Raw genomic sequence first — 25674 nt, 5'->3', positions numbered from 1 at the left:
ACAATAACTCAAAATAGCCTGTGGACAGTTGTGTATGGCTGTCAACTGCTTTAGGGTTTTGCATAGCTTCCTAATACATGGTGTTCTGAGAGGGTCCAGCCCTACCCAATTAATAACAAACATCAGCTCATGTTTCTTCTGGGTTCTGGATCTCCATCTGGTCCCATGCAGTCTCATTAGTGGAGCTGCTCATTTAGGGTTAAAAGAGAAGACTCCAAAGATCTTGCAAAAACTTAGCACACTGCTTCTAAAATTAGAGCTTTTTTCCCCCAGGATAAACCTACTTAAACCAAACATTCTCTGCAATGGTGTTTTGTGGATGGGCTGAGAGTGCCTGCATAGGATACCAGAGGGAAAACATGTGGAGCTGACCCTTGCAGCAACATATTTTCATTTTTTCATTGGAAGTGAATGTGTCATATTATTGAGATCATCTAGAGTTAATTTGAATCAAAAAAACCTGCTGTGGGTTACAGTTAAAATGAATTTAGTGGAGTAAGTATACACTGGAAAAGGGAAAAAACCCCAAAACCCCAAACCCTAGCACCAAATCCAGAAAGTAATCAGTCTTAAAGGAAACTATATAACGTAATTCAATGTTAGCTTCTGACTTCGCCTCCAGTTGACTATTTCCTCCTTCAAGTAGTAACAACCTGATCCAGGAGTGCTGAGTATTCACAAATGGCACTGAAATTGATACCTGAACTGTTAGCATAGCTTGGAGCGTATCTACAGCACACAGGCTTAATCTACATCATCTTTTTTTCTTTTCATACAGCAAGCACAGAGGAAAACACTTGCTTTTCTTGGCTTGGTGTATCTTTAATTGCGTATGAATTTCTAAGCATTTTACAATAGTATAGCAGTTTAACAGTTTGTGCTTAGAAGTTGCCTGCTTAAATGCAGAGAAATGTTTTGCAATTGAAGACTTGCAACATTTTAGGAAGAAATTGGAAAACAGGGCAAAATATTACACAAGTATCTTTTAGCTCATTTTCCAGTATGATTTTTTTTCACCCCAAACCCCAGAAATTGCCAAAGTAAGGCATGTTACTTGAACTATGTTCGTGTAGGTTTAGGCACATAGTTGTATGACCAGTTCTGGTGATCTCATTTTTCTTGCCTGGTGCTGTAACCTACAAACTTCATTAATTTAGACATAATGTGGAAATGAATGAGGTGAAACAGCCCTGAGATGGATTGCAAAAGACAGAAACATTACATCTTCCCAAACCCCATCCTGTTGTCTCCTGATTTAGCCTTTACACTCCCAGTGAAGTGGGAAGATGTGCCCAGCTGGAACAGCAATCAATGCCTTACAAATCCTGGAAAATCAAGTATTGGAAAGCTGTATCAGTTCTGTGGATGCAACACCTGGGCAATTCCACTTCTGTTATTGTGGGGCTTCCCACTGGCTTTCCAGGGTTTAATATTCACTTACTTTGTGTGACCTTGAATAAAACCTTTCTGTGGGAATGCTTTCTGAATAAACCTGTGCCAAGTATGAAATATTAGAGGTGACAGAGCAGTCTGCAAGTGGCTACTGCGTCTTTGCTGGTTAATGTTTGTTGGCTAAGCAGCGATGACTGACAACGTCAATGTGGTGGGTTGACCCTGGCTGAGGGCCAGGTACCCACCAGAGCCGCTCTATCACTCCCCTCTTTCATTAGACAGGGGAGAAAAGGTACAATGAAAAAAAAACTTACGGGTCGAGATAAGGACAGGGAGAGATCATTCTGTAATTATCATCACGAGCAAAACAGACCGAACTTAGAGAGGGAATTCATCTAATTTATTACTAAGCAAAACAGAGTAGAGGAATGAGAAATAAAATCAACTCTTAAAAAACACCTCCCCCCACCCCTCCCATCTTCCCGGGCTCAACTTCACTCCCGGCTTCAACCTCCGCCCCCCCAGCGGCACAGGGGGACGGGGAGTGGGGGTTACGGTCGGTTCCTCACGCGGTGTTTCTGCCGCTTCTTCATCCTCAGGGGGGAGGACTCATCGTTCCCCCGCTCCAGCGTGGGGTCCCTCTCACGGGAGACAGTCCTTCACGACCTTCTCCAACGTGAGTCTCCTCCACGGGGTGCAGACCTTCAGGAGCAAACTGCTCCAGCGTGGGTCCCCCATGGGGTCACAAGTCCTGCTAGCAAACCTGTTCTGGCGTGGGCTCCTCTCTCCACGGATCCACAGGTCCTGCCAGGAGCTTGCTCCAGCGCGGGCTTCCCACGGGGTCACAGCCTCCTTCAGGTGTCCCCACCTGCTCCGGCGTGGGGTCTTCCACGGGCTGCAGATGGAATCTCTACACCCCCTCATCCTCCCTCCATGGGCTGCAGGGGGACAGCCTGCTTCACCATGGTCTTCACCACGGGCTGCAGGGGAATCTTGCTCCGGTGCCTGAAGCACCTCCTCCCCCTCCTTCTGCACTGACCGTGGTGTCTGCAGATGTTCTTACATCTTCTCACTCCTCTCTCTGGCTGCAAAAGCTCTCTCTAACTGTTTTTCTCTTTTTCTTAAATATGTTATCCCAGAGGTGCTGATTGGCTTGGCCTTGGCCAGCGGTGGGTCCGTCTTGGAGCCGGCTGGCATTGGCTCTATCAGACACAGGGGAAGCTTCTAGCAGCTTCTCACAGAAGCCACCCCTGTAGCCCCCCCGCTACCAAAACCTTGCCACGCAAAACCAACACAGTCAACGAGGTGAAGCCTGGAGTCTTAAAACCATCACGATAGTTGCAGTCTGGTGGCTTGCCCTAAAACTCATAGTTATATATGTGGGACAACTAATGGTAGGTGGGCATAGCAGGAAAGAAACCAAGGAAGTGAGCCCAGGGTTACTGGGGCAGTGATCTTAATTATGCCGTTGCTTTTGTGAAAAGGTGTTAAGAAAGAATTTGGAGACCACTGTGATAGCTTGGTAGTATTTTTGTGAAGCTTCTCCAAACCTGAGAGGATGGGTGGGTGGAGAAGAGAAGATCTGAAGGTACACATGTGAAAGATTGTTAGCTTTGAGAGTGGTGTGATTAATTTCCTCGCTTTTTGCAACTGAGTCACAAGGTGCACACTGGTGAGCACACAAGAAATAATAAGCAGCAGGCTCGAGTAGTGTTCTCAGAAAGGATTTGTGGCTAAGGGGGTTTTTTGGTTAGGATTTTTTGGTTTGCTCACTTCAACTGTTTAGCCAGCTTCTTAACCTCGTATTTACATGAACCAAACCACATTGTTTGTTTTGGAAACTGGAGTACCCCAGGCAGGTGGGCTGCTGTCAACAAGGGTTTCCCCCCCAGTGCAGGAACAGTAACTTTGTTAGAGGGTACAGTTTGGCAGCGGAGCCAAGCTGATCTAAAGTCTTGCAGCCAGCAGAAGGGGAGGCACTACTGTCTTCCCCACTGCTGACCAGCTCCCATGGCTCCCTGATATATGTGTACAGCAGGCACATTTTAAATCCTGCTCCGAAAATATCTTAGTCCTAGACTAAGTCTTATAAAATATCAGTGGAACTTGGGCTTCTCAGTCAGTTAGTATTTTTGAAGATGTTTCCCTGCAGCATATCTTATTTCTTCCTCAATAAGATTACCTGTGAGACTAATAATAATAATTCCTCAATTAGGCGACCCACCGTATACCTGAGGAGGATGGAGTTGAATCCTGCATCTATGACACACCACCAACTCCTGGTCAATAATAAACTGCACACATAAGGAGCACAGGACAGACTTTGCATGACTGCAGATGAATTATTCAGCTCCTCTGGAACGTACAGCCTTTCATCAGGCTCGAAGCATGGCTGTGTGACACATGAAAAGATTCATTTGCCATAGCTGATGACAGTGATGAGTTTGTACATACACATCTCTCCTGTTGTTCAGTTCAGCTATTCAGTGTTTCACATTTTGCTGTCTCTTCTTGGTTTCTTTAGTATTTTCTTGGGGAGGGATGTTCCACCCCTACCTCAAGTTCCAGGTTTTTGGTTAAAAAAATACCCAACTCTATACATGAATAATGTGGATTTGTGTCATTGAAGAGACAAGCGGAAATGGCAGGGCTCCTGATATATTAGATGCAAACACAAGGAGAATCAGGTGTTCAGCACAAATATCCTCTGAAATAATAAACAACTGTTTTGTATAAATAGCATCTCCTTAAGTAATAACATAAGGCCAGAGAACAGTTCAGTTCATGGCTTGTGTTGAAAAATACAGCACGGAATGAGTGAGTCAGGCAGGCTGGCGCTTGGGAATGGGATCGTTTGTTTTGCGTGGTTTTGCATTTCAGAAAGAGGCCTGCTCTGCCGATGGGGTGTGCTTTTTTTTGAGTCTGGTTTGCACATAGGGTTCTGGAAAGTCAGGAGGTATTGTGAGGGGGGTGTTGCCAAAGTGTATGATAAACAAAAGCAAGTAAAATGATGGGAAGCTCTTTGTTTGTCACATGATGGGAGTTTTAGCATAACTTTCCTTTTGTTGCTTGAACATCATTAACAAACCCCGTGCGTGACAGTACAACCAAGTTTCTAGCAGCTTGGTAGTAATTTGGTGTTAGATCAGATGGTGGTAGGTAAACCAGGAATCAACGTGCTCCTTGTTTGAGCTGGCAGGGAAGAAATGAGAAGCAGGGGTGCAGGGGACTTGGTAGTGGCATAGCTGTTTCTCAGTCATACATCTGTCGTTCTTGTTGCTCAGGAAGGATGCCGTGCCTTGAACTCAAAATCTGGGGAGAAGGAGACAAGAAACTTCATCATCTTCAGGCAGTTTTTTACAGAAGAGAAAGTAATTGAAGGACAGGTTGTGAATAATGTCAGGCTTTTGCTGTTTTATCTATAGGGCTGCAGAATCACTGTAACTTAGTCCTGTGGTGTTTCTTGTTGTTGCTGTTTTTGAGGGAGTTTTGTCTGGTTTTGTGTTTTGGGGGTTTTTGTGTGATTTTGCTTTCTTATTAAACATAGCATCTTTTTGGCTTTGCTTTTAGCTTGCCCTGCTTTTTAGGGAATCTCACCACTCGCTCATCATTTAGCAGCTGTTTCCACATAGCTTAGCACTTCTACTGCAAATGCTGCACGGTAGAGTTTTCCTGCCTTCAGAGTGGCTTTTTCCTTTGTAATGTCTTCTTCCTTGGCCACTTCTTTGTGAAAGAATACAGAAGGGCTCTTGACCCGAGTGCAGATGAATGTTTCCTCATTTCCTAATAGCCTTGCAGTTTGGCTGGGCTCTCAAATATTCAGAAAGGTTGAGGAGGAGTCTCTCATTGGTACGTAGGACATCTGTGTCCCAAGTAATGTCCTTTGTGTGCAGAGTTGTCAGTAGGGCTGTGGTAGAGAAGACCAGGCATTAGTTCTTTGATGCTAACAAGTGCTCTTCTGCCTGGGAAGTGTGCCCAAACTCTTCTTGCTGTGGCACCGAGACCATCACAGGCCGGAAGGGGCTCTCTCCACTTGAAGTTTGCTTCTGCTGTATTTCTCCTTACTGTAAAGCTGGAGGGTTGCTTCTAGTGTTCCTTCTAGTCAGCTGGACTGCCTCATCTCTGTGGAGAGTGTTTTTTGTAGGCTCTCATATGGAGAACAAGATGATTTAATGGTACCTTCTGACGACTTTTTGAGCGTTTGTCTACTTGGGCCCACAACTGTAATGCAGGGAGCTACTGCTGATGGAGCTACTTGTAGCACCAGCAACATGAGAGCTGGGGGGGCGAGTGATTTGGGATTTAGGATTTGTATTGGGTTGTTGTGATACAGCTGCTTATTTTGAGTTAGCTCATGGAATTGCAGAAACAGCTAAGGAACTGTCTAAGAAAAGAGGGTGGAAAGAGAAAATGAGACAATTTCAAGTGCTTTAGATAAATGTGTCAACCTCTGCAATCAGCAGGCTTGGTGCTTTGTGTGGGTAAGGCATAAAGCTAAGCTGGATTTTCAAGGACTAGCCTTTTTGCAGGTGACATTAGAGCAGCCAGGGCTGGAGACTACCTCTGCCTGCACCCACCATGATGCCAAAAACAGACCCAGAAGCCTCCCGTGCCCTCAAGCCTCCCTGTGACCTGTGGATCTGCAGCACCATGCTGGGGACCTGCCTGTCCTTGGGACACGGATATCTGCATGCTTTTTTTTTTTTTTTTTTTTTTGCCTTGTTATGTGTAGCTTTGCAAGGTGAATATTTGTATTTAATCCCTGATACAATTGCTGAAGTAATCTGTTTGTTACATGACAGAAGTGCAGTTGGTTGGTGTCAGCTGGCTACAAGAGTCTCAGGAAATCACAGTTTTTCTCTCAAGTGCCTGCAGACCTCAGTCCGGGACTTTTATTTCACTCCTTTAGGCGCATTTTGTGCTGCCACCTGGAGGGAGATGAAGAAAACAATTTACAGGCCAATTTACACACTTAACAGGAAGGGAAAAGGCTTATTCGGAAGTAAAAGCGTGAAGCCGAAAGACTAAAAAAAGGTTTTCAAAGCAAAATTCTGGTGTGCTTGTCAGTATTACCAGCAGAGTAGTTTCATGTTGCAGTTAAATGGCAACTGTTGATACCTTCTGAATATGTACAAAAATATAAACTAGATTTCAGAATATATACTAAGTGTTTTGAACCTTGACTACACTGAGTTTGTTCCAGAAAATGAAAAATATTCTTTTATGAGAATAATAAAATTTATACAGCAATGAGGTGAAAGGAAAAATCTTATGAATAAAAAAGACCTAATTTGTATCTGCTGCTTTTTGTGGGATGGTGTTATAGGTACTGCCTGCCTTGTAGGGTTTGTTTTTAAATTTATATATGCAAAATAATCAGCATGTGTTATGCAAACTGTTTTTGTGACAAAATAAACTGGTTTAAAACATTAGTGGCAACTAACGTTTTACCAGCGTGTATGTTTGTTTTTTTTTCTCTAATAGTATGGTATACTTTTGGTGGTTTTTTGATTGTCAGTAGATTTTTAGGTATCTCTTTTTCAGATTGAAAAGTCTGGAGTGCAACAATAGAAATTTTTAAATTTTTTTTTTTTTAAACTGATTTCCTCCCTGTGTGTTACTGAAACCAGTCCTTATTTTATTTGAGCTTCCAGTAGTTTTAAAGTTTTAATTTCTGTTATTTATTTTTGTTTTCCAGGTCAGATGTACAATTGCCTGTAAGTATCATTCTGTTACTCAATTATATTTTTTTTAATATAACTGTCATTATCTTAATTTCTTTTAAGAAAGATTGAATAGTATCATCTAAGTATTTCAAAAAAAAACAACTTGCTGAAAAGAATTTTTAGAAATAGTGTTCAAAAATGTAAACTTGCTTATTTTAGTGAATATAATTCCCACAATGCATTTAAGGCTGTTAAGATCTAAGTTTACACTTTAATCTCTTTGCTTTTCAGTTTGTAAAGAGTTCTGGTAAAATCAAGCACAGATATAACATGCTTAGGAAGATTGGAAAATATACTTAAAGGCAATACAAAACAAACAAACCCCAAACCAAAAAAAGCAACCCAAAGTGATGCTTTAAGGATTTTCTGGAGTACAGCAGCTGCTGTACTTGCCAAGATGATAAGTTTTCACATGGCAAAAATTTCTATAAGTACTGATGAATTCTACCTTAATATTGAACATCAGACTTGTGTGAGTTAGCCTTTAATTTTTAGGGCCTGAATCAGCTCTCTCCACAGTTTGGGCTGCACTGTATCAACCTAAAGTTGTTTTCTGTAGGTATGCCATGTCTCTCCCTTACTTGTGGGAACACACTGTGTGAACATGAGAACTTTTTTTTTGCTCATACGCTGAGGGGAAGAGACAAAATTGCTATGCCAGGTTAAGTAAAGCAGCTAGCTTCTCATAATGCCTGAGAAAAATACACATGTAGAATGTGGCTGCAAGTTTGTTCTGTTCTTTTCAAACAGAACTACACTGAAAAAAAAGAGCAGATCATGGTGGCTTTCATCCAAACCACGAGTAGAGTCAGTGTATGACTGAAATAACACAGCAATCTCTTAATCTAAATCAAGTCATCTGACAGCAGTTGAAAGTGGTAAAACCAGGAAATGTGCAGTGAAATCTCTATAGGAGAACAAGCTGGGAAAACAGAAGTGACTGCGGGTCTGTACATGATAGTAATAGATCACTATACTTCTGCAAATGGGAAACCCAGAAGTTTTGCAAAGATACTTATTGCTTTGTATTCTTTCTTTCAGGCACTGAGGATTGCAGCCCAAAAAATGTGACTGCGGAAACAAGAACCAGTAGTAATGATAATTTATCAGTAAACTCTACAAGTGCGAACAAAACCTACGGAGGTGGAAAATCATCCGGGAATGTGTCGCTATCCGATGGGGCAATAAGTGATTGGAACAATGTAACCCGTAAGTAGTTTGGAATGTGACTGGGATGTGAATCTTCAGGGTGTTTTGTGCTTTTCTATTGCGTTAGCATTTTAAGTCCAAACTCTAGTCCAGAGTGCAAAGAGCATTGTGGCGGCACGGATCCAACTGCTTTACTGGAGTAGAGAATGAGCCAAAGAAATGTATCTGCCCAGCTGACTGGGAGTGCAATTTAATGCTGCAATTATCACGTGGCCTTGAAATAGTTTTATCACTGTTAGACTTGGGGTCCCTTCCTTTTTTATTACGGCTTTTTAGGTTACAGCTGCAACAGTTCAAACATACTGTGACATGCAGATTTGAAATATATATGTCACAGAATACAGCTGAAGTACTCTTACCTAGTATAAAGGGTGCTGTATCATGTATCTAGAGGAAAGCTGTGTGAATCTTGCAGCTAGAAAGGCTCTTCTCATTGGGATAGCCGGCTTAGGAAAAAATAACAGCAGGTTGCATGTTCCAGCCTTTCTCAGCACCTGGCATGAAGTTGACAGCTGAGTAATCACTGCTGCACCTAGACAATTTTACTCCTTGAGATGAAGTGAAACTTGAGGAGTTAGAGGAAGAGTAGATTGCAGAGCAAGTAAGTGTGCCTTGCAACACATAAGGATGGCTTGATTATTTTCCCAGGCTGACTACTGCTTTATAGAGACCTGTTATTTGAGTAGGATGGGAAGAAGAGTGCTTTATGTGTTTGTCACCAAATCTTCTTGCAAGTTAAAAGATTTTTTTTTCTTAAGATATCTTTTCTCCTTGCCTTTCACAGAGCCTAGCATGGTTTTTGATCTCAAGGCAGAATATGTTGGTGTGACTTCTGTCAACTTAACATGGGCAGATACATGGCAGAACGACACTGCTTCCAGCTTCTACACGTACAGGATAGAGGTTGTAAATGGTACCTCTGTTAGGAACCTGACGTCCAGTGTCACTGAAGTAGAAATTACCAAGTTAATCCCTGGGACGATGTATAATTTCACAGTATTTGCGATAACAAACAATGGTGAGACAGAAGGCGAAGGGGTGTCCATAAGCCTGTATACAAGTAAGTCACAGTTTCTTGCAGCCCTGTTTCTGGTGGTCTGTATTTTGCTGTGCAGCACAGCGCTCTGCCTACCTGCCTGAGGGTTGTAGGTCAACAGCGTTGTGTATAGACCTGATGTTTTAGTCTTGGAGCCTGATCTGGGCTATATGCAAAGGATGGGATGTTTGTGTGCAGCAGAAACGTAGCTCGGATGTTTTTGGTTTGTTTTTATTTATCTTCCATCCCCACCTTCCCCTCCATCCTTGTCTCTTTCCTGACCATCTCTCTGGGAGTGCTGGCACAGTGATGACCTGTACTCCTGCTTCGGAGTGTCAAAGGGAGATGAATCCCACTCAGAATGACTTTTATTCAGTTTTCTCTTAGCTGCCCATTGATGCAAAAGCCTCCAGGAGCATCTAGTGATGATGTTGGGGTGCTCCTGCACTCTGAATGATAAGTGATGTGCAGAGAATGAAGTAGTGGTGTGCCTGTGTTTCTTCTGTCCATGTATGTGAGCAGATGCTCTTGCAGCTGGTTGACTGTTGTCTTGCTTTTCAGAGCCCAGCCCAGTTCTTGATCTCAAGGCAGAATATGTTGGTGTGACTTCTGTCAACTTAATATGGGTGGTGAATGACACTGCTTCCAGCTCTTACACGTACAGGATAGAGGTTGTAAATGGTACCTCTGTCTGGAACCTGATGTCCAATGTCACCAAAGTCGAAATTACTGAGTTGCTTCCTGGGACGATGTATAACTTCAAAGTATTTGCAAGACCAGTCAACAATATGAGCGAAGAGGAAGGATTGTCTATAAGCCTGTACACAAGTAAGGAACTGCTGGTGCCTCTGAATTGCAAGTAAGCTTGCAGTCTGTATTAAACAGCCCTGTGTTTTATCCCTGCGTTTCCAACTTAGCAGTATTTCATACTGCAATGACACTTTGCTCCAGGAGCCTGCAGAGATGCAGTGCTGCTTCAGAAGTGCTGCTTGGCTGCAAGTAATTTTCATTCTATGTGGAATAGGGAAAAATGTGGCTGTGGCTCTTCTTTATTTCTCTGTCTTGACAGGTTGTTGTCTTGCCTTTCACAGAGCCCAGCCCAGTTCTTGATCTCAAGGCAGAATATGCTGGTGCTGACATAGTCAGTTTAACACAGACAGTGAGTGACACTGCTTCCAACTCTTACATGTACAGGATAGAGGTTGTAAATGGTATCTCCATTACAAACCTGACATCTGGTGTCACCAAAACTGAAATTAGAGAGCTAATCCCTGCGACAATGTACAATTTCACAGTATTTGCAGTAGCAAATGATGGTTAGACAGAAGGAGAAGGGCTATCTGTAAGCCTGTATACAAGTAAGTTACAGTTTCTTGCAGCCCTCTTCTGCTGGGCAGCTCAGGGCTCTACCTTCCCGTGTGAGGGTTGAAATGTAAGACTGTTGTGTACAGATGCGATGTTTTATTCTTGGAACCTAATCTGGGCTGTCTACTAAGCATGGGGTCTTAATGTTTGAAAGAAACATACCTCTGCTTTAAAAAAAACCAAGCAAAACCAGCCAAACAAAACCCACCTGCCTTCCCCTCTATCTTCATCTCCTCATATCCCCTTATATGGGAGATAACTTCTTGTCACAGGTACTCAGTGAACCAACTAGGAAAGGGGCCTGCCTACACTTGCTATTTGTGAATAGAGAAGGACTCATGGGAGATGTGGCTGTCTTGGCTACAGTGCTCATGAAATGGTTGAGTTTAAAATTTTCAGTGCAATAAGAAGACAAGAGAGCAGAGTTGCTACCCTGGACTTCAAGAGAGCGAACTTTATTCAGGGAGCTACTTAGCAGAGTACCCTGAGAATCTGCTCTTGAGAGCTTAGGAGTCCATGAGTGCTGGTCAGTTTTTAAGTGCCACCTTTTAGAAGCACAGGAGCAGGCAATTCCACTGTGTCATAAGTCAAGCAAGCGGGGCAGAAGACCACCTTGGCTGAACAAGGAAATCCTCGTGGAGCTCAAGAGGAAAAAGAAATTGTATGATCTCTAGAAGCAAGGTCACGCTTCGGAGGAAGATTACAGAGCTGTGGTTCGTATATGCAGGGAGAAGACATGAAAGGTCAAAACTCAATTAGAGTTGAAACTGGCCAGTGGTGTTTCAGACAAGAAAAAAGGCTTTTTTAAGTATGTTAATAGCAAGAAGAGGTCTAAAGAAAACATTGGAGCAACACTTGTTGAAGGTAGTCACCTCACTAATAGGGATGAAGACAAAGTTGAGACATTCAATTTTTTTTTTGCCTCAGTCTTTAATAGTATGGATAGACCTTGGGCTGCCCAGTCCCCTGAGTCATAGGACCACGAGTACGGGAACAGTGACTTTCCATTTGTGGACACTGAAATTGTAAGGGACCAGCTGAATGTTCACAAGTCCATGGTGCCTGATGGGATTCATCTCAGAGTACTGAAGGAGCTAGCAGATGTTATGGCAGGACCTCTCTTGATCATCTACCAAAGGTCTTGGGAGTGTGGGGAGGTCCTGGTTGCCTGAACGCTAGCCAATGTTATTCCAATTTACAAGAAGGGTGTGAGGAAGACCCAGGAAACTACAGACCTCAGTTCCTGGAAAAATTATGGAGATTATCATAGTGGGTACTATTGAAAGGCATTTAAAGAATAATGCAGTCATCAGGCACAGTCAACATGGGTTCACAAAGGGAAAGTCCAGATTAACAAATTTGATATCCTTCTATGGTAAGGTCACCCACATAGTTGATGAAGGGAATGCGGTGGGTGAAGTTTTTCTGGATTTTTAGTAAGACTTTTAATACTGTCCCTCACAGCATCCTTCTGGACAAGTTGTCCAACTGTGGGATGAGCAGGTTCACAGTGCGTTGGGTAAAGAACTGGCTGAAGGGCAGAGCTCAGAGGTTTGTAATGAATGAGGCTACATCTGGCTGGCGACTGGTCACCAACGGTGTTCCTCAGGGTTCAGTTCTAGGGCCAGTTCTGTTCAATGTATTTATCAACAATCTGGATGCAGGAGTTGAATGCACCAGAAGCAAGTTTGCTGATGATCCCAAACTGGGAGGTGCTGTTGACTCTCTTGAGGGACAAGAGTCCTTGCGGGGGGATCTAGATAGATTGGAGCATTGGGCTATGATTAATGGGATGAAATTCAGCAAGTTGAAATGTCAGATTCTGCACCTGGGATGGAGTAATGCTGGGCACAAGTATAAATTGGGAGAGGAGTGGCTGGAGAGCCGCCCTGCAGAAAGGGACCTGGGGGTGCTGGTCGACAGCAGCTCAATACGAGTCAGCAGTGTGCCCTGGCAGCCAAGAGGGCAAACGGCACCCTGGGGTGCATCAAACACAGCGTAACCAGCCAATCGAAAGAGGCAATTGTCCCGCTGTGTTCAGCGTTGGTGCGGCCTCACAATTTAAGAAGGATGCGAAGGTCCTTGAATGCATCCAGAGGAGGGCAGCAAAGCTGGTGAAAGGGCTGGAAGGAATGTCCTGTGAGGAGCAACTGAGGACTCTGGGCTTGTCTAGTTTGGAGAAAAGGAGGCTGAGGGGGGACCTCATGGCTCTCTACAGCTTCTTGAGGAGGGGACGTGGAGCAGGAGGTGCTGAGCTCTTCTCCCTGGGATCCAGTGACAGGACAGCGTGGGAATGGTTCAAAGCTGCGCCAGGGGAGGTTTAGACTGGACATGAGGAAGCATTTCTTTACCGAGAGGGTGGTCAGGAAAAGTGGAACAGGCTTCCTAGAGAGGTGGTCGATGCCCCAAGCCTGTCGGTGTTTAAGAGGCACTCGGACAATGCCCTTAATGGCATGCTTTAACTTTTGCTCAGGCAGTTGGACTAGATGATCGTTGTAGGTCCCTTCCAACTGAAAATACGCATTTCCATGCTATTCTCTTTCCCGCTCATCTTTCCAGGTTCCCAAGGGAAGCCCTGAGAGTGCTATCAGAGTGACAGCCTGTGCTTCTGCTGTGGAGTGTCAAAGGGAGATGAATCCCACTCGGAATGACTTTTATTCAGGTCTCTTAGCTGCCCATTGATGCAAAAGCCTCCAGGAGCATCTGGGGATGATGTTGGGGTGCTCCTGCACTCTGAACGATGAGTGATGTGAAGAGAATGAAGTAGTGGTGTGCTTGTGTTTCTTCTGTCCATGTATGTGAGCAGGTGTTCTTGCAACTGACAGATTGTTGTCTTGCCTTTCACAGAGCCCAGTGCAGTTATTGATCTCAAGGCAGAATATGTTGGCAAGAATTCTGTCAACTTAACATGGGTGGTGAACGACACTGCTTCCAACTCCTACACGTACAGGATAGAGGTTGTAAATGGTACCTCTGTCTGGAACCTGACGTCCAATGTCACCGAAGCCAAAATTACTGAGTTGCTTCCTGGGACATTGTATAATTTCACAATATTTGCAGTAGTGGCTGATGGTCTGACGGAAGGAGAAGGATTATCCATAATATGGTATACAAGTAAGTCACAGTTCCTTGCAGCCCCGTTTCTGGTGGAACATATTTTGCGCTGCAGCTTAGGGCTCTGCCTGCCTTGGCGAGGTTTGAAATATAATACAAGCCTTACCTGGGCTGTCGACTAAGACTGGAGTGTTAATGCGTAGAATAAACATAGCCCTGGTTTTTTTGTGGTTTTTTTGTGTGTTTTTTTTTTAAAAAAACAAACACTGAACTTCTTCCAACTTCCCCTGCCCCAAAACAAGAAATCCCCCACAACAAAACAAAAACCAAGCCAACAAAACAAAAAACCCTCCTTCCTTCACTTCCATCCTTGTCTCTTTCCTGCCCACCTCTCTGGACTCCCAGGGGACAGCCCTTGGAACGCTGACACAGTGATGACCTGTGCTCCTGCTTTGGAGTGTCAAAGGGAGATGAATCCCACTCAGAATGACTTTTCTTCAGGTCTCTTAGCTGCCCATTGAAGCAAAAGCCTCCAGGAGCATCTGGGGATGCTGTTGGGTTGCTCCTGCACTCTGAATGATGAGTGATGTGCAGAGAATGAAGTAGTCATGTGCCTGTGTTTCTTCTGTCCATGTATGTGAGCAGATGTTCTTGCAGCTGACACATTGTTGTCTTGCCTTTCACAGAGCCCAGTGCAGTTTTTGATCTCAAGGCAGAATATATTGGTGTGACTTCTGTCAAGTTAACATGGGCAGTGAATGACACTGCTTCCAACTCCTACACATACAGGATAGAGGTTGTAAATGGTACCTCTGTCGGGAACCTGACGTCCAATGTCACTGAAGTAGAAATTACCAAGTTAATCCCTGGGACGATGTATAATTTCACAGTGTTTGCAGTAGCTGATGGTCAGATGGAAGGAGAAGGGGTGTCCATATGCCTGTATACAGGTAAGGAAATGATGCCTCTCAACTGCAAGTAAATATGCAGTTTGTACCCAATTTGCCCTGCTTTTTTACCTTGGCTTTCCAACTTTGTACAATTTCTCACTGTGATATTGCTTTGCTCCAGGTGCCTGTGAGCACGAGTACTAAGTGGCCTTTGGTAAAAGGGAAGAGGACTGAGATTGTATGTGTCTGTGTGTGTGCATGTGTTGCCTTGTTGCCTGTAAAGCAGTTATTTCATCAGCTTGACTGCTCAAGAATATGTAGAGATCCAGCTGCTACAACAGCATGACTTTCTGTAGGCTTGAGAGCTAAGCAGGCCCCCTACAATGCTTCTGGGAGCAGGTTATCACAGCTTATACCAAAGGACATGGTGTGCAGGTACATGGTGGCCAGGATCACAGAGGCTTTTTGTTCTTGACTGTTGTGAGCTCTTCGCAGAGTCCCTGGCATGGGGCTCTTGTGGGCTGTGACAGTGCCTAGGGCCACATGGTCGAGTGAGGTGCCGTTTTTGCACCATGGCACCTTTTTCCCAGATCAGAGGGACAGATGGGAGAAGGCTGCTTTTTCTCTTCCTTTTTTTTTTTTTTTTGGGTGTCTAGCTTGGGAGTGGAAAGGGAACAACAGGTAATATCCCTACAGAGCAATTAGAAACAGTGTGTCCTGGAGATGCTACTGAGTAGATGAGCTTGTCTAAGCTGCCTGGGGTAAGTCTTGTCTGCCTAGCGTTGATGCTGAATCAGGCTTGCAGACACAACCCCCCAGGGTGGGTCAGCTGTTGGACCTGCTCAAGGAGCCCATTTCCTTCTCCTGATGTTGGGGAGAGGCTGGGCCGGAGGGCTGATATTAGGACTTGGGGGTGCAATTTTAACAGACCAAGATCACCCTGCACTCTGTTTCCTTCCCCGATTTCCATCTCTTTCTCTGGACGCCCACTGTGGAAGCAAATAATTTTAACATGTGAAGTGAAACAAAGAGAATATCCCTCAGAACTCCTGTGGCCTTTCCAGAGATGCTTCAGCCTGAGTGTCTGAAACTGGGCATTGATAATGTGGAAGTGCTGCTTGGCTACAAATAATGCTTATTCTGTGTGGAGTAGGGAAATGTGACTGTGGTTCTTCCTTCTCTCTTTCCTTCTCTCTTTCCTTCTCTCTTTCCTTCTCTCTTTCCTTCTCTCTTTCCTTCTCTCTTTCCTTCTCTCTTTCCTTCTCTCTTTCCTTCTCTCTTTCCTTCTCTCTTTCCTTCTCTCTTTCCTTCTCTCTTTCCTTCTCTCTTTCCTTCTCTCTTTCCTTCTCTCTTTCCTTCTCTCTTTCTCTGTCTTGATAGTTTGTTGTCTTGCCTTTCACAGAGCCCAGCTCAGTTTTTGATCTCAAGGCAGAATATGTTGGTATGACTTCTGTCAACCTAACATGGGTGGTGAACAACGCTGCTTCCAACTCCTACACGTACAGGATAGAGGTCATAAATGTTCGGAACCTGACGTCCAGTGTCGCCGAAGTTGAAATTACTGAGTTGCTTCCTGGGATATTGTATAATTTCACAGTATTTGCAGTAGCGGCTGATGGTCAGACAGAAGGCGAAGGGGTGTCCATAAGCCTGTATACAAGTAAGTCACAGTATCTTGCAGCCCTGTTTCTGGTGGGTGCAACACAAGGCTCTGCCTACCTGCCTGAGGGTTTTAATTTAGTACTGTTGCAGGCAGAGGTGATGTTTTGGTCCTGGAGCTGGCCAATCTGCCAATCATGGGATGTTAAAGTACAGAAGCAGCATTGGCCTGATAGAAAGCTGTTGGTGAAGTTTGTCTCCAAGGCTGACAAAACTAAGAGGAGATTTTTCCCTGAGAACCTCTATCTTCTAAATTTGGGAAAGATCTTGGTTTCTTTTCCTAGAGGATGTTGAGCCTCAGACCCTTATTTTAAGGGGTTCTTACACAGAGCATATTGCACCGGGAACTTTTGTGATTTATGGGCCCATAGGTGCCATTAGACTGCAGCAGGAGAGAGAGATTTAGGCAATGCTAGTTCAGAAGAACTGCTTTGGCCATCCAGCACCTTGCTGTGTTAAGTATCAAAAGTCTTGACATGTGGCATTGGAAGGGACCATTTTGGAGCTGTCCTGCAAAGCTGTGTCCCAGCCTGGTCATTCCACAGGGTGTATCTGAAAGGAAACAGATGCCTGTTCTTGTCATTTTGTGTTGTCCTGAAATGTACCTGTGTGCTTCTGCCTTTCCAGTTGATGCCTGAAATTCTCTCCTGTGCTGCCTGACTGTAATGGCTGCTTTCCCTGTTATGAAGATGGTCTCTGCCTTAGGAGTGAGCTCAGGACATGAGGGTTGGAGAAGGAGCAGAGTGCCTGGATCATTACCTCTGTTCCTCTTCCAGTGATATCTGATGTTCCTTACCTTTTGCTGTGCACAGTTATTCCGCCATCTTTCCCCTCTATTCTTTAGTCCTTCCTGCCCACCTCTCTTGATAGCCAGGGTAAACCCTGGGAGTGCTGGCACCCATGATTACCTGTGCTCTTGCTTTTGAATTTGAAAGTAAGATGAATCACACTTGAAATACTTCTTTCTTGTTTTTCTTTTACCCAGCCATTGATGCAAAAGCCTCCAGGAGCATCTGGGGATGATGTTGGGGTGCTCCCGCACTCTGAACAATGAGCGATGTAAAAAGAGTGAAGTAGTGGTGTGCCTGTGTTTCTTCTGTCCATGTATGTGAGCAGGTGTTCCTGCAGGTTGACAGTTTGTTGTCTTGCCTTTCACAGAGCCCAGCCCAGTTTTTGATCTCAAGGCAGAATCTGTCGACATGACTTCTGTTAACTTAACATGGGTGGTGAACGACACTGCTTCCAGCTTCTACACGTACAGGATAGAGGTTGTAAATGGTACCTCTGTTAGGAACCTGATGTCCAGTGTCACCGAAGCCGAAATTACCGAGTTAATCCCTGGGACATTGTATAATTTCACAGTATTTGCGATAACAAACAATGGTGAGACAGAAGGCGAAGGGGTGTCCATAAGCCTGTATACAAGTAAGTCACAGTTTCTTGCAGCCCTGTTTCTGGTGGTCTGTATTTTGCTGTGCAGCACAGCGCTCTGCCTACCTGCCTGAGGGTTGAAATTTAATATTGTTGCAGGCAGAGGTGCTGTGCTTTGCCTGCCTACAGTCAGGAAGGTTCGTGTGGAAGAGACATGGCCTTCTTTTTTTAAAAAGAAAGTAAAACAAAACCCCTCAAAAACAGCGGTTATTGAAGGTGGTTACGAACCCCTGTGACACAATGTAGGAACTCTTCCCGTGAACCTGCCTCCCTGGTCTGGGATTTGTGTGGGCAGTTTTGCTGCCTTCGCTTCTTGAAGGATGGGGGTCTCAGCCTTATTTTAAAGGGCGCCCACACAGAGAGCCTGTTGTGCCCATGGAGTGTTAGTGATTTGGGAGCCTGTGGCTGTGGTTGGGCTGCGGCAGGAGAGTGAACTTTAGGTAGTGCTAGCTCAGGAGTGAGCTCAGGGCATGAAGGGTGGCAAAGGAGCAGGATGTCAGGGTCATCACCTCTGTTCCTCTTCCAGTGATATTTGATGTTCCTTACTTTTTTCTGTGCACAGATACACTACCATCTTCTTTGTCTACCTTTGCCTGCCACCTTGTATCTTTCCTGTCCACCTGTCTGTATTTCCAAGCAAAACTGGTGACCTCTGCTTGTTCTTTTGAATGTGAAAGGAAGTTGTATTGCACTCAAGATGCCTCTTCCTCATTTTTCTCTTAGCTGCCCATTGCTGAAAAAGCCTCCAGGAGCATCTGGGGATGCTCCTGCACTCTGAATGATAAGTGATGTGAAGAGAACGAAGTAGTCATGTGCCTGTGTTTCTTCTGTCCATGTATGTGAGCAGGTGTTCTTGCAGCTGACAGATTGTTGTCTTGCCTTTCACAGAGCCCAGTGCAGTTATTGATTTCAAGGCAGAATATGTTGGCAAGAATTCTGTCAACTTAACATGGGTGGTGAACGACACTGCTTCCAACTCCTACACGTACAGGATAGAGGTTGTAAATGGTACCTCTGTCTGGAACCTGACGTCCAATGTCACCGAAGCCAAAATTACTGAGTTGCTTCCTGGGACATTGTATAATTTCACAGTGTTTGCAGTAGCAGCTGATGGTCAGACAGAAGGCGAAGGGGTGTCCATAAGCCTGTATACAAGTAAGTTACAGTTGCTTGCAGCCCTGTTCTCATGGGCCCTGTTTTGCTGTGCAGCACAGGGTTCTTCCTACCTGCCCATGGGTTGAAATACAGAATACTATAATACTTGAAATACTTGTGTTGTTTCAGACAAGTACTGCACACGACCTACCCACAGTCAGCGACGTTAATATGTGGAAGGGGATTCTGTGGGAGGTTTTGTTGACTTTTCTTCTTTGTGGATGAGCCTCTTGGGCCCTTATTTTGAAGGGTTCCCACACAGAGTGCATTGTGTGCCTGGGGGATTTCCCCTATTGGAGGGGGCCTGTGGCCACAGCTGGTCTGTGGGCAGCACTGTGCTGTGTGGTGCTCAGCCACACTCGTCTGCTCAGCTCTACAGCAAAGAGAAGGTCGAGGTGTTCTTCTTGCTAGGCACTGTGATTGTTTTCCCCCTTGTTGTGAATATGTGCTGCTGTGTCATTTCCTTCATTTTGTCCTGTTTTAACTGGGGTGAAGTGAATCTGTCTCAGAGCTCCTCGGTGAGGTTTCCCAGAGGTGCCTCAGGATGAACCCATTTAAGAGAGTCTCTGGTACTGTGAAAGTGCTGCTTGGCTACTCGTAATGCCCAGTCTGTCCAAACATGATAGTGTTACTGTACCTGTACTTTTTCTGTCGCTATTTGTCTGCAAATATTTGTGAGCATTGATGGAGTCTCATCTCGACTTTCACAGACCCCAGCTCTGTTTTCCATGTCCAGGCGGAGTATGCTGGTCTCTGATTTTTCCCATAGAACACAGGTGATACTTCTTCTAGCTACACCTACAAGATAAAGATCCAAAGTCATGGTTCCTCTGCTAGACACCACACGTCCAGTGTCACCAGAGCTGTTATTACATAAACAAACCCTGAACCTTCTATAATTTCATCATATTTGTAGGAGGAGCTGTCAGTGTTACTGAAGGAAAAGAAGTATTTATAAAATGCATAGGAAATAAGTCCCAGTCACTCATCTCTATCTTTTAACTAAATCTGTTTCTTCTGGTACACAATTCTGTTTCTCCTTAGTTTCTTAAAATAATACTCCTTTTTAATAACAAAATAATTTAATCCGTAAGTCTTTTACCCTGTATTTGGAAGTACCAGATACTTTATCAAGAGAGGAAATAAATTTGCTGTTTTAAGTTAAACTTGAAAGAGTATCAGTCTTGAAGGCCAAGTTTTATAAGATGTTTAGTTCAGAGGGACCTCTCCTCTCAGTGTTACTGCTACACTATCTTTTTAAATACCTTTTTATATCTGATCATAAGGTTGCGATTTTTATATTGTGTCCTGTATGACTCTCGCACAAGCTGACATGTAGTTGCTGCTCTTAAGGATGGCTGCTGCTGGGTTCTTAATGCAGGGAGCTGATACTGGTTTTCGTATTTGTTGGCCACCGAGACTTTTACATGAATATACAGGGAGTTAGCGTCAATCTACATACTACTCTGAAAGTGTTCTTATAGTAGTATATTCAATGGTTTTGAAAATTTTGCTGATCTTGACCGATGCCTAACCTAAATTTTTCTCAGTAAACCTGCCTGCAGAGGAGTTAGCACAGAAGTGAAATTTAAATAATTCTAAATACTTCTCTTCCTCATAGGGCAGCAAGTCCTTCTAGGCAGCTTCATATTTTTATAAGTGTAGAGGAATACTGAGGTTTTACAAACATTTATACACAAAACTTACAAATAGACAGCTTTTTCTATTTACTGCAATACTTGATTTCTTACTCCTTTTTTTTTTTTTTTTGGGCAGCTCCTGCCTCAGTGAATTCATTTCAGTGTGAACCAGTGGCCAAGGAGTCTTATCTAATGCTGAAGTGGGAATGTCCTTCTGGTAACAATTCTGGCTTCAGAATTAAAATACATAATGATACATGGGCAATAGAAGAACAGGCTCCATCCTGCGTGAAAGAAGGCTCAGAGGAAACTTTCAGATCAGCTTCTTTAGGTTATTTCAGCACCTATAATGTTACTATTGTAACTCTTTCAAATAGTTCTGAAAGCTCTTCAGTGCAGAAAATGTGTACTACCAGCATTACTGGTAAGCATTAAGATTTGAGAACGAAATCTATTCATAGGACCAAAATATTAACTTCATGTGATTGCAGAATGCTAAACTTGATATGCAGTACACTATAAGCCTACAGATTATGAATAAAACACTATATTAATGCAAAGTTTAATGTGATACACAATAAATATGCATTATATGAGTGGTATCAGTATTACAGCATTTTCTTGTTTGGAAAATTTTTCTTTATCAGTCTTTAAGGTACTTTAAAATATTTCTGCTTATAGACCCACCTGCTCCAAGCAAAGCTCCTTTAGTCAAGGCAGTCAGTCACAGCTCATTGTCTGTTGAATTCCCTGATTTTGAGTCAGTGAATGGACCATTAAAAGCCTATGCAGTAATGATCACAACAGAAGAACAAGGTAAGATGTTATGATACTATCTTGTAGCTATGTGAAACAATTTATCAGACAGCATTATGTTTTAAATTCTAAATAGGTGTTAAATGGATAAAGAATAAGCTGGCTCGGTGTTTTCAGTCACCTTTCAAAAATCATGAGGCAAACACCTTGCTTGCTTGAAGTCAGATCACTCCTTGTTTTCAGAAAGCCACTGTTGTTACTCAGCCTTTTCCAGCCTGACTTATCCTTGTACATAAGTCTCATCTGTATTGCCACTGTGCTGTTGCCATGTTCATTTGCTAGTGATTCCTCCCACAAGATTGTGTAGTGTCCTTTTTTTTTTTTTTTTTTTTTTTCCCCAGAATAATTGTCAGAGCTACTAATATAAGCAGCTTTGGAATGTGGGATGTTTTTCCCCCATCCCTTCTTCAGCTGGAAGATTGCTGCAGTAAGATCTTTAAAAAAAAGATTCACCTTGGTGAATGTCTAGAGATAAACCATACAATTAAGGAACTTACCTTTGCAGTGTAGGTTCTAATTGAACTTCTTTTCATTTCTGCCAGTGCACTGGAAGAATAAAGCAGTTGATGGAGATAGTTTCCCCCAAGTGGGATTTGACATTCAGGCTTACCTTTTGTCTTAACACTGCAAATTCATCTCCCAGGAGTTTGACTGTAGATCTTTCTTCAGTGGTTTTCCATACAGTATATCTCCAAGAAATGCCCATATATATATTTAATGTAGTATATGACTGCAGAAAGTTCCTGGTTTTCACATGCCTACTCAGCTGCCCCAGAGTTCGTGATTTGAATGTCAATCTCTTGCAAGCAGCAACAGCTCTGCTTGTACCTTCAGCCAGTCCTGTTTAGTCTTGATGAGATTCAGTGCGTTCTTCTGTGTGGTTTTGACTGCAAGGTATTCAAGAAAGACGACTTTCAAGATATGATTGAGACAAATAAGGAAGATTGCCTGTATTTATAATATAGAATCATAGAATCGTTTTGGTTGGAAAAGACCTTTAAGATCAAGTCCAACTGTTAACCCAGCACCAATATAGAGTCTGAGTGTTTTGGTAGGAGCATAAAACCATCCTTATGGCCAAGCATCGCTTCAGCTTTGTAGTGTTGAAATAGCATGAATATCTTTGAGATGTGTTTCTCTGTCTTAAAACAGACATCATTACCTTTAAGATAGACAGAGGGGACTTTATTCAGTTGTGTAAGCAATGGTGTCTGAGGCTGTTTGAGATGTCCTAGGGTGATATCCAAAACGAGCTGCAGCTATAACCTGGGGTGTACATCCTTTTGGAATGGAAACCAGGGACCAGGCAGGACATATAATGTCTCTCAGATAGTATTGAACACCCATTTCTAAGAGTTAACTGCAACCTCAGGTGCCTTTAATGTCACCAAACTAGTGCTTTAGAAGAGCTGTCTTGCACCCTGTTCCTGCACAGTTATAGTTGTTGAGAGCTTTGCTGCTGGTGGCAGTGAGTCACCAGCTTGCTGCTGGCAGATCAAACCTTATCTACACAACTGTAGGAAACTTACTATAGTTTTTCCACCTTTCAGAGCACCTGCAAGGTTTCTCCTTTCTAAAGGTGAATTAAATACTGTATCTGCTTTTAGAAGGAACTTTTTAGCTCTTTGTAAAGAGCTCTCTACTCTTTGTCAGTAGAGAGCAATGCATGTGAACTTCAGTCTGTTGTGGTTTTGCCCCAGCCAGCAGCTGAGCACCACAGCCGCTTGCTAACTCCTCCCTCCCGGGCAGGATGGGGAGGAGAATCGGAGGAAAAAGGTAGAACTCATGGGCTGGGATAAGGACGGTTTACTGGGACACAAAAGGGAGAGGGAAATAACAACAGCAGTACTTAGAATATACAAAATGGGTGATACACAATGCAATTTACTGACCCAATGACCAACTAGACACTCAGCCCACACTCAGACTGTCCCGGAGCTTTCCCGCCCCTCCCCGACGAGCCCCCCTTTTATGCTGAGCATGATGTCATACAGTATGGAACACCCCTTTGGCTAGTTAGGGTCACCTGTCCTGGCTGTGTCCCATCTCAGCTTCTGGTGAAAACTAACTCTGTCCCGGCTGAAACCAGGACAAGTCAAATGAGCAAGATTCTTCTTCCTCCTGCAACACTTGGAATATTTACATCAGTTTGCTTGCTCTTGCAGTTTGCTTGCAGTTGTTGGACAACTGGTAATTTGAGCTTGTTCATTACCTCTTAGATCGCGCGTGCCTCAACTGTATAATCTGTCTCAAGTTTCTAGGGTTCACCTTCTAATGACAGACACTGTAGAGTGATGCTGTTCTGCAGATGGTGTCCTGTTGGTAACTGTTTGGCTGTGGTAGCCCGTTCTTCTTAGCCTTCTGGAAGAGAAGCTGTTCTGATCACTGTTTTGTCCGATGCTTGTCTATATCAAGAGAAGGCAGAAATTAACTCTTTCTTTTCTTAGGGTTTAGGTGTGAGACTTGTTGTAAGACACAGCAAGGAAGTATAGGTCAGGATGAGTTTCGTGTCACCCTGAATGAGGCTTGGTGCTGTTTGGGTAGCACAATGTTACCAAATAGCAGTTGACTTTTTTCTACACTGTTTGCATTGTACTCGCTATATATGATAGTTTACAGAGTGCATATGTACCTTTACAGAGAAGCTCTACTATACATGGTAGAAATAAAATCAAAAGGAGATTAAAACAAGTAACACTGGGGAGTGGAGAGTTAGTTCAGTAAATTGTACTGCAGTAGAACAGATTTCTCAGATTGCCTGTTGCACTCAGCCTTTCATTTCAGGCAGTACTTTTGGAGTAATGACAACTGTGGTTATTGTGACGCACTGTACTACCATCGCAGCCACTGTGCCGATTGATAGAAAATCAGTGAATGATGTATACCAAGTATATCCTTGTTTTTTCCTGAAGGTTGTGAGGCTTTGAAGTTTAAATTGAACAACACGTACAAAGATTTTGAGAAGAAGATGACAGACACCTATGTAACATACATCATAGATACAGAGCAGGCAAAATCACCTTCTCTCCATTCTCAGAATCATACAAACATCGTTAATGTAGGCAAGGGAAACACAATGCATGGCTACGAAAATGGACCATTGATTCCACGTCATTCGTACAGGTATTTATCTCAAACCTCTGTTTGGTTAATTTTGCTGCAGCTGAAATCTAAAAGATCATCTAATGAAAAGGTTACGGATCTTGCTTAAGGCTGTTAGAACCATGTACCTATTTTCTTTTTTTCTTTTCCCTTATCAACAGGGCCAGTGTTGCAGGTTTCACTAATATAACCTTTACTATGGCCAACATCATTGCAGGGGAAGAGAGTTATGTATCATTTTCACCCTGTTCTGAGGCGGTTTTGCTACCCCAGGATCCAGGTATAGTTAATGTCAAATATAGAACTGGCGGCTTTGCATATACACGGTGTGTGGAGATTCCTTAATTAGGGCAAGTTTCATAATAGCAAAACATACTGTTGTGGTTTAACTTGACAGGCAGCTAAAACAACCACACAGCCATTTGCTCACTCCTCCCTACAGTGGGATGGGGGAGAGAATTGGGGAAAAAGAGAAATAAAATTTGTGGGTTGAGATAAACACAGTTTAATAGAACAGAAAAGGAAGAGGAGAATAATAATGATAAAAGAATATACAAAACAAGTGATGCAGAGCACAATTGCTCACCATCCGCAGACCACCAATGCCCAGCTAGTTCCCAAGCTGCGGTCCCAACCACCAGCTAGCTTCCCCCAAGTCATATACTGAGCATGATGTCATATGGTATGGTATATCCCTTTGGCCGGTTTGGGTCAGCTGTTCTGGCTGTGTCCCTTCCCAGCGTCTTGTGCACCCTGAGCCTACGTGCTGGTGGGGTGAGAAGCCAAGAAGGCCTTGACTTGGTGTAAACATTCCCTAGCTGCAACCAAAACATCAGTGCGTTATCAACATTATTCTCATCCTAAATCCAAAACACAGCACTACTAGCTGTGAGGAAGAAAATAAGCTGTATGCCAGCCAAAACCAGGACACACTTGTTCGTTTCTCTGTGATGGACTGTTTCTTTCTAGCTTTGCAGTGACACTGCTCTGTAAATTCATACCTTGGTAGTTCTCTGGGTGACCTCTTTTTCCATGTATGATTTCCACCGTGGAAGTAACCAAAAGCCGTGCTACTCATGGCACGCTAAAAGGGATTGGACGGTGCACTAGACTTTGGTACAGAAACAAGTAGTAGAAAGCAGCTAATGTTCTAACAGTTCTGGTAAATTAGAAGCGGGTATATTGGAATGCAAATACTG

At 43.6% G+C, this 25674-nt stretch overlaps 1 protein-coding gene across 8 annotated transcripts in view; it reads left to right on the top strand.

Moving 5' to 3' along the window:
* The window catches only part of PTPRJ (protein tyrosine phosphatase receptor type J), a 77809-nt gene that overhangs the window by 41556 nt on the left and 10579 nt on the right, over positions 1-25674 (top strand). Inside the window, exons 2-14 of one of the 8 annotated variants that reach the window (XM_075754966.1) lie at positions 7091-7109; positions 8160-8327; positions 9112-9387; positions 9925-10191; positions 13576-13842; positions 14469-14732; positions 16075-16332; positions 17490-17756; positions 18651-18917; positions 20694-20981; positions 21239-21373; positions 24286-24496; positions 24637-24755. In XM_075754966.1, the coding sequence (XP_075611081.1) occupies positions 7091-7109; positions 8160-8327; positions 9112-9387; positions 9925-10191; positions 13576-13842; positions 14469-14732; positions 16075-16332; positions 17490-17756; positions 18651-18917; positions 20694-20981; positions 21239-21373; positions 24286-24496; positions 24637-24755 (2806 nt within the window). The remainder of the gene's footprint in view (positions 1-7090; positions 7110-8159; positions 8328-9111; positions 9388-9924; positions 10192-13575; positions 13843-14468; positions 14733-16074; positions 16333-17489; positions 17757-18650; positions 18918-20693; positions 20982-21238; positions 21374-24285; positions 24497-24636; positions 24756-25674) is intronic. The other 7 variants (XM_075754970.1, XM_075754969.1, XM_075754967.1 and 4 more) reach the window with 7 other exon arrangements.

This window comes from Balearica regulorum, chromosome 5 (assembly GCF_011004875.1).
Source record: "Balearica regulorum gibbericeps isolate bBalReg1 chromosome 5, bBalReg1.pri, whole genome shotgun sequence".
NCBI classification, from domain to species: Eukaryota; Metazoa; Chordata; class Aves; order Gruiformes; family Gruidae; genus Balearica; species Balearica regulorum.
This window is presented reverse-complemented; position numbering and strand designations above follow the sequence as displayed.